Source organism: Leptonotus elevatus, chromosome 15 (assembly GCF_054856555.1).
Source record: "Leptonotus elevatus isolate MCC_2025b chromosome 15, RoL_Lele_1.0, whole genome shotgun sequence".
NCBI lineage: Eukaryota > Metazoa > Chordata > Actinopteri > Syngnathiformes > Syngnathidae > Leptonotus > Leptonotus elevatus.
The window spans coordinates 6,396,453-6,404,865 of record NC_141253.1 but is presented as its reverse complement, the minus strand read 5'-3'; the positions used below and the strand labels follow the sequence as shown (position 1 = coordinate 6,404,865).

Genomic DNA, 8,413 nt, shown 5'->3' with positions numbered 1-8,413 from the left:
GGCCCAAAGGCTGCTTGCTGCGTGGCCATATGGCACACTTAACAAAGAGGGAGAAACAAGATGTGAGGGGGCATTTGAGGTTGAGCTCACATTTCAACAGAAAGTGAAGTTATGCTTGTTAAAATGACCGCAACATGATATGCTTCATTACTTTCATTTTTGAGGCGTATTTTCACACTGCTGGTTGATGGTTGCCATTAAAATAAATAAATGAAAACATTTAAAAGCATTACAATAGCAACATTAGCATGTCGACGCTTTCTTAAAATAATCGCCTAGGTAATTTTTTTTAAGGAAACACAATTTTTTTTTAATTGTAAAATAATGAGATGATTTATGCAAAAAAATATTTTTTGTAAAAAATTATTTAGGCAATTATTTTTACGAAGGGGACGATATGCTGTGATGCTTTTATGTAGAAGAAACAATATGACATATTTTAGAATATATGGATTCCGCCCATTTATTTACTAATTTCATGGCATTTCATAAAGTTGTCGTTAGTCCGAGATCACGATAGAAACACCTCGAGACTGATGAGTTGTGTAGAAAACTTTTTTTTTTTTTTTTACTGTTTTGAGAAATGTCAGCATATCTGGATCATGCTGGTCTTGACACTTTTAACAAAGAGACGGTATGTTCACGCTGGGTTGCAATAAACCTGTACATATTAAACGGTCGCCAGTATTGATCCCACACGTTTTCACTCCAGACAGAAGTGCTGTCCCAACACATCTTTGCCAACGCTCAGCAGCTGCGTGGCAGTTTCAAACTCCAGTGGGATGCCCTTGGTCGATCTCTTCTTCAAGTCTCGCTCCATTAGCTGAGTGGACAGAGAACAATTATTGTGCTGTGCACATGCCTACAAGGATCAAGATGTCACTTCAAATGGAAATAGACGATCTTTTTTTTTTTTGGCGGGGGACACTGTATGAAACAAATATCACCATGTATGGTGGTAGATGTCTTTACTCCAACACATACCGCCTACAGAGCAGACATTTTTTACAAGTTTTTTGGGGGAAAAAAAAGTGTTGCTAGATTACCATAATTCTATATATATATATAACTAATACCACCATGTGAAATGGTAGACATCATTACCACGGCACACGCTGCCTACAGAGCAGACATGCCATCTGTAAAGCTATAGTTTTGAAAAAGTAAATTTAAAAAAATTACACATTATGAAATGCATTACAAGCATTGTCAGTCACCCCTAAGCAATGCCTTGTACTTTCTAGCTGAGTACATGAAAAGGCTCCACAAAAGACTGCGTTTTTGAAATTCATGCATTCCTTAACACTTGATTATTCTTATATTAACTCATTCACTGCCATTGACGTCAAAAAATCATTTGAACTATTTCTATTAGTTTAACATTTTTCCCCCCACTTTTGTTAAGAGTATGAAAACGTAGAAACGTTTTTTTTAATGTACATTTAGAACAGATATAAAATGTATGATTAATCGTGAGTTAACTATTGAAGTCATGTGATTAATAACAATTCAAAATTAGCAGTGTCGGGCAATTAAAATCGTAATTAATTGCATGACTTCATGAGTTAACTCACAATTAATCACAACTTTTATATCTGCTCTAAATGTACAACAAAAAAAATCTAAAAAACTAATAGAAATAGTTCAAATGATTTTTTTACGTCTATAACTGTCAATGGCAGTGAATGAGTTAAAGAGATGACATAAAAAAATAAAAATAAAAATTATTCTTACATTAAAAAGTAGTTGTATTGGTTAACAGGTAGACACTCAAATGGAAACAGGTTTTGAAAAGCCACATCACCTCAAATGTTGTTATCTCAAGCGCCTCACTTATGTCGTCCTCCTGCTGTGACAATGGTGTGTTGATTAACAGGGCGGTTTTGGCCACATCTGGATGGTAATGCCTCTGCAGAGTCTGGGAAAATAAAACAGGAGGAACATGACAATTATAACATTCAAAGTAAAAAGAGGGTCATAATGCATTAGTTAAAATAGTCATTTACACACAATAATAAATGTACAGGCAAAAAGTCTTTCTGAACCCAACTGCGACAAACTCCTGCTTATTTTTGTCGGTCGGTGTCGGGAATGTAAGCTTACACACCTTAATTTCCCAAAGGCTACTCTCTAAGGCACGGCACTGAGCGGGGTCGTCTTCATCCATTAGATACGGGTCTTCCAAAGGCTCTGTCATTGCGAAGCACATTTTACACACAGTTAAGAGGCTTCGGTGGGTTTTTCATATGCCGTTCATGTATAAGACGCTACCATCTTCTGCGCTGGGCTTGTGGATGAGGACCCGACAGGACGGGTGGCGGCGGATCAGGTTGTAGATGACGGGCAGCACGATGAGGAGCGCTGTGGGCGGGGCCGTGAGGGCCAATCGGGCCAGGCGTTTGGCAAAAGCAGCCACGAGGTACAACGGCAGGTGGCTGGAGTCGAAATGGATCGAAAATGTTCACGTAAAGTTTCATCGAACAGACTTTCGTCACAGTTATTGGATGGCTTTACCTGGAACTAAGGAAAAGGTTGGCCAAATAGAAAAAGCGGGCTCTGTACTTGACATGGAAAATGGAAGGTTCGAGAAGATTATACAATTTCTTGTAGAAGTCAGGGTAATCTCTGAAACACAACAAAAGCCAAATATGAACTGAAGTGGTTTTCATTTTGTTGCTTTTCTGATGTTTTACAAATTTACTGCGTTATCATTTCAGTACCATTATCGTGGAACTTTATACAGGTTCGAAATACACGCATGTAGTAGACATCATTCTACAATTTGATAACAATACTCACAGGTTGTGTTCATGTATGAGGACAAAAAGTCCATTGAGGGCCAGCAGGCTGATCGCTCCACCTATTCAAAAAAGACATACAGTATGTTTTAGTAGTCTGCCTCAACTTTAGTGGCTTCTAAAACAGCATCAAGTGAAGTTTACCAGCCAAGACACACACTGCTCAGACATGATTATATTGAAAGCAATTTTAATTGCGTTGACGTCACCATGCTGAAAATTATCTGAATTTGTGCAAATGCACAGTTTGGATGTAGCAACATACAGCCGGTCCCCGACTTCGTTCTGCATTTCTGATGCAACAATTTACCGGAAGGTTGTGTGAAAGGGTCTACTTTAAAAAAATGAGCCACTGAAAAAAAAACATACCAACACCATAGGCTGCAGTCAAGAAGTCGATCATCAGTGTGGGTTTGCTCATGTGAGGCAAAATGGCATCATGGAGGATCACCAAGACCTTTTTATACATGCTACTTGGCAACTACAATGTGAAAAGAAACATAAGAGACAGGAAAGTTGAGTCTGGGTCCAAGTTTGTGCAGCGCCACATTTGATGTTACCTTATACTTAAGGAAGCCAAGCCACATCCTCTCGAAGGTACGTTTGTGTTCCTGTGGTGAGAAAATATGATGAACCTCTTGGACAATTACAATCGGGCAAACAATGTTGCAATTTGAGGAGAGCCTACATACAATTAGCTTAGCAGCTTTCCAGTCTTTCTGTTGAGCTGAAACAAGGGCACAAGTCATAATCGGTGGGATTAAAATGAATAATACAATGAAATAGCAAGTCTCACCTTCCTGTTTGACCATGAAGTTGGAAAGCTCAGACTCTTCCCTGGGCATGCTAATGTTGGACATGAGCGTGAAAACGTTGTGTTGATATATAGGCATCACTTCCTGGGGAAGAAAAAAAAACACGATAGATACATTATATTTGTGACGGTCTCGGTGTGACAATGACAGTAACTGTAATAACTGCAAAGTTGTCTTACCCCTTTGCTTCTGTCCATAACTTGGCCCATGTTCTCACGGATGGAGCTCATGACGTAGTAGCGTACATCATCTTGCTCAAGGAATTCTTGGAACCGAGAGATCAACAGAGAGTTGTCCATCGTTCGGGACAGCAGTCCGTCCACTATCGCCTATCCAAAACATGCAATACAAAAAAACTGAGCCACATCACACGGGGTCTTTACTTTATCCTGTTGAATGTCTTAAAAATTACCTGCATCAGTTCCCTGGGGAAACTGTAGTGTTCACTCCAGTCCAAGTCCTCGAGGGGATGCTGTCCTTCTCCCGCTGCAAACTTCATTAGGCAACACAGGGAAGCTTCCTTTGTTTGAACAAATGCTTATCAAAAACATGTCCAATGATTTGGTTCCTCTATATTCCATTTTGAGCCAACTCACCTGGACCGCATGAAGTTCATGACTAAGTTGCTCAAGCATCATCTCCACGCAGTTGTTGTAACGGTGTCTCATGAAGATATGGTATTTGTCTTCAGCATTATATTCACCTAGTAATGAGATGCATAGGAATGTATCAAACATATATATATATATATATATATATATATATATATATATATATATATATATATATATATATATATATATATATATATATATATATATACATATATATATATATATATATATATATATATATATATATATATATATATATATATATATATATATATATATATACATATATATATATATATATATATATATATATATATATATATATATATATATATTAAAATATATTGTACTACCGTACAACTGAACATACACTCACCACTTAGCGCGTCGTCTTCTGCTGGCAGTTTGCCTTTAAAGAGCTCCTTTCGTTCCTGTAGTGTGCAAAATAAATGGCTGCACGCATCGACAGCCTTGACAACATCTTTATCCTTTTCTGACTGCAAAAAAAAAAGACAATAATAACAGTTGAAATGACAGCGTGTTTGTTTGCCTAGCAGGGTGATCTACATACCTGAAGAAACTCAAACACATCGAAAACGTCATTGGCATGTTTTTTGCTCTCAAGTATACAATCGACTCTACTATTTAGGTCAATTTTAGCTGTTTTTACACTTTGTCCTACTGCTTTCGCCAGCTTCACGTTGCGTTTCTGGGAGGGCGCCATGCTTGTGTAGGAAGGAAGAGGGCTGTCCTTCTTCTACGCACGCTACAGAATTGCATACTGCTGCCCCCCATAGGTCATTTGTACAAGCAGCAGTTTGGTGCGAAAGAAATTTATTTACAATTGAAATAAGTAATCGGTTAATGTTAGTGCTTTACTTTCTAAGATAATATGTATGTAGTTTAACAACTGTGTACATTGATCCAAGTATATACAGGTCCATATCAATAAATTAGAACAGGTACAAAAGTTTCAGTAGTTTAATTCAAAAAGAGGGATTCAATAAAGTAAAACATTTAAATTCCTTAATGTTTACATTTAAAATGTTTTATATAATATTCTAATTTACTATTCTACTACTTATAGTGAAGTTTGGGTTCTCAACATCAAAATCACCATCCTGTGTATGTGTAGTGAACCTATGAGTTCTGCATTTTGGACTAACTACTGAAATAAATGAAATCTTCCACTACATTCTTATTTGGCCAGCACCTGTAACCTTCTTATAATTTGCATCTCTAACCTTGATAAATAATCCAGACATCCATTTCCAGCCTACTAATCCACTACAAGGTCCCAGTCGCAGGTTGATGAATAAAATAAATAAAAAATAAGATATTTACATTGCTGGTGTCTGGTCAAAACCTTGTACCCTCCAAAATAAACCCTTTTTAGGAGACCCCAAAAACTTACAATTGACATTTTTAGGAGAGTGACATTGGCATATACAGTATTGTAAATAATCAATTGGCCATGGTGGAATATTCAAATGGCTTTTATTATTTTTGTGTACAGACAAACCATAAACAAAGCCCCAATGAGGAAACCTAAATGTTTAAAAATAAGCACAATGAAATACAAAGTTTATAAGCGGAATATATATTTTTAAATGGAAAAAAAAAAGTCTGTATATTTCTTCTTAATCCGAGTCATTTGCGATATCGGCATCTTCCTGGAAGAGAATAAGCAATAATTAGAAATGACAAATGCAAATGAATATTCCTAAGTATGCTCACAGCTACCTTTTTCTGCATTCCATTGGCTGTGCCATGAAAGTCATGAATGGGCAGCGTGGCCATCCAGTTGCGCATGGAGCCCTCTTGACACTCCGTCTCCACAATGGTGGGATAAATATGAGCCTCCTTGAAGGCCTTAATGCTTTCCTCTTCGCCGTCCCATTCGAGATGCTCGTGAAGCCCGTCTCCTCCGAAGCGTTTGTTATACCTATCGAAGTGGACCCTCTCCAGGACCAAGCCGAGTCCCGGTGCTTTGGGCACGTCCACTTTGCCTTGTTCCCAACTTCGGTCCATGACGTTCTCCCCGGCGTATCCCTTTATGACTGCGATCACAAGACCGATCATCTTCCGGATTTGGTGCATCATAAAGCTTTGGCCTCTCACTTTGATGACGGCAAATTCGTTATTGCTCAGGATAAAAGGCTCTCCGCAGGACATCTCTGTGATGTAGCGACGGGCACTGGGGTCCGTGGGAGCCTTCTGGGACGTGAAGTTGTGGAAGTTGTGAGTTCCTTTGTATCGCGCAAACAGGAGGTTGACCCTCTGAAGCGTCTCCGGATTGAGTCGGAAGGATGCCGTGTCACTCGTGTTGTAGCCTTTATGAGAAAAGGCCACTGTTGGAAGCAGGTAAGAATATGTGCGAGCATCACAGTTGTTTTTTGAATTGAAGCCTTGGGTCACTCGTTTCAGACCTATGGTTGGAGGGCCAAAAAAATAATTACTGTGGTGCCTTAGGTAAGAGTTTATTTCATTGTGCGGCCATGCTCATCACTGAACATAACTAACTCTTCTATGACATTTTGCATTCTTTGTTAGCATTAGCTAAACTGACTTCTCTAAAGATAGCTATGCGGTTACTTTAAATTCACTACCTGTTGTCAAACTACTGCTTGTTGTGAAGTGAGTTGGGTTCACTGCTACCACAAGTGATTGGGAGTATTCTCTATTTAAACACTCAATAAGCACCAGAGCAAAACAATACGTAGACCTTCAAGTCCAATATGGCGGTGTGTAAATGAAAACATTTCTTACTGAGGATTTTGATTTGAGGTGGTAGTTGCTTGTTGATTTTTTCAACGATATCTTCAATCATCCGCAGTTTGAGAGACACCACTTGGCCTGCGGCTGACACACCCTAAACAGTAAACAACATCAAATAATAAAATAGGTCCGGACAGATTAGTATTCCATCACATCAAGAGACACATTAAATTTTGCATTTTGCCTTCCTGCATAAATTTTTGTTTGTCTCTAGATGCTCTGCAATTCGGTGGTGAGCAGTCCAGGATGTATACAGCCTCCCAAAGAAAGTCAACTGGGATATGCTGAATGAGGCCAAATGCTGTTAAAAAAATATATGGATAGAGATAACAGTTTTACCTTATCAGTCCTGGCACATCTTTGGAAAGACATCTTCTTCATTTCATCACCATGATTTTCAGGAATGCAGCCTGATTTGATAAGAGCTGCAACCAGATCATCTTCGATAGTCCTGAACCGAGTATTCCCCGGATTTCGCTAAAGGAAAATGTAAGGAATTAGCAACAACAACAACAAAAATGCTGAAATTTAGGAGTGTTGCTTGGTGATGTACCTGCATTCCATAGTACCCCTTGCCACAGTATGCCATAAGAAGGATCACTTTTTTCTTGGGGTATCTCCTTTCCTCCTCAGTGTTGTCTCCCTCAGATTTGGCCCTTTTTGTGGTTTGAACAACCTCATTTTCCTCATTGGATCTTTTCAAAAGGTTGGCAGTCGGTTCATTATGTGATGCTTCAATCATATTGGAAAGGAATTTAAAAAGACAACCTGGAAGACGATACATTCAACTTTATAGACATGTGAAAATTTATGTTAGACAGTCGTTTTATATGAGTGGGAAATCTTACCGTTTGCTGCTACTACTCGTCTACCGGTAATCAAATCGCACAGCAGTCTGGTTTTAAACATGTCACCTAAGCCATCTGTGGCATATTGTGATTTTGTGGGGAGTCGGGCACAATACAGCCAAAACGTTATGGTTCAAGGTGATGAAGCTAACGCGGAATAGCATAAGATACCGTAACAAAACAAAACAATTTGAGAGCAAATAAATAGCTTTGAACGCGCTGCACAAAAAAACTATTTCTTTGTCCCGCAATTCAAAGTTAAATCGTATATCATATTAATCAATTTAAGAATTATATTATTCGTCGCTAAATTGATGATATCGCCGCCATCCAGGCACACATGTATAATTTCAACTTTGACCCCAGTTGAAGATATCGCGGGATTTGTTTTATCGCGCGACTTGCTGGCGAGAGTATGTAATTTAAAAAAATGTCCACTGGAGTGCAGTAAAAGCGAGTACATAACACTTCTTGAATCCGACTTGTGGCTCTAAAAATGTTTTATAGGGCTCAGACAAAGTTGGGCTGCATCTTGAACTAAATTAGTCATGCATTGTCAT

The 8,413-nt window shown here is 38.5% G+C and overlaps 2 protein-coding genes across 3 annotated transcripts; both read right to left on the bottom strand.

The window, feature by feature from the left end:
* Positions 1–541: 541 nt before the first annotated feature.
* noc4l (nucleolar complex associated 4 homolog) lies at positions 542–4,960 on the bottom strand. Its single transcript, XM_086096976.1, has 15 exons — positions 4,799–4,960; positions 4,604–4,724; positions 4,210–4,316; positions 4,026–4,133; positions 3,793–3,942; positions 3,595–3,697; positions 3,491–3,525; positions 3,359–3,409; positions 3,168–3,279; positions 2,800–2,860; positions 2,515–2,625; positions 2,272–2,435; positions 2,108–2,190; positions 1,805–1,918; positions 542–823 (listed from the first exon to the last, which is right to left on the bottom strand). The coding sequence occupies exons 1-15, from the start codon at positions 4,949–4,951 to the stop codon at positions 704–706; spliced, it is 1,593 nt and encodes a 530-aa protein (XP_085953102.1). The 5' UTR covers positions 4,952–4,960; the 3' UTR covers positions 542–703.
* A 747-nt stretch (positions 4,961–5,707) lies between these two features.
* pus1 (pseudouridine synthase 1) lies at positions 5,708–8,222 on the bottom strand. 2 transcript variants are annotated; one of them, XM_086097699.1, is made up of 6 exons: positions 7,854–8,222; positions 7,559–7,773; positions 7,345–7,482; positions 6,997–7,099; positions 5,971–6,656; positions 5,708–5,900 (listed from the first exon to the last, which is right to left on the bottom strand). In XM_086097699.1, exons 1-6 carry the CDS (start codon positions 7,912–7,914, stop codon positions 5,868–5,870), a joined length of 1,236 nt encoding a protein of 411 aa, XP_085953825.1. In that variant the 5' UTR covers positions 7,915–8,222; the 3' UTR covers positions 5,708–5,867. The 2 variants fall into 2 exon arrangements, with proteins under 2 accessions (XP_085953825.1, XP_085953824.1); XM_086097698.1 differs by having other exon boundaries at positions 5,708–5,896.
* Between the last annotated feature and the right edge of the window lie 191 nt (positions 8,223–8,413).

Bases quoted from the DNA above. Each gene is read 5' to 3' on its own strand.
- noc4l (XM_086096976.1), bottom strand. From the start codon at position 4,951: ATGGCGCCCTCCCAGAAACGCAACGTGAAGCTGGCGAAAGCAGTAGGA. The intron at 4,317-4,603 runs GTGAGTGTATGT...TCTCATTACTAG, and splicing joins AGAAGACGACGCGCTAAGTG to GTGAATATAATGCTGAAGAC. The intron at 4,134-4,209 runs GTGAGTTGGCTC...GTTCAAACAAAG, and splicing joins ATGAACTTCATGCGGTCCAG to GAAGCTTCCCTGTGTTGCCT.
- pus1 (XM_086097698.1), bottom strand. From the start codon at position 7,914: ATGTTTAAAACCAGACTGCTGTGCGATTTGATTACCGGTAGACGAGTA. The intron at 7,774-7,853 runs GTAAGATTTCCC...ATCGTCTTCCAG, and splicing joins ACGAGTAGTAGCAGCAAACG to GTTGTCTTTTTAAATTCCTT. The intron at 5,897-5,970 runs GTAGCTGTGAGC...TCTTCCAGGAAG, and splicing joins CCAATGGAATGCAGAAAAAG to ATGCCGATATCGCAAATGAC.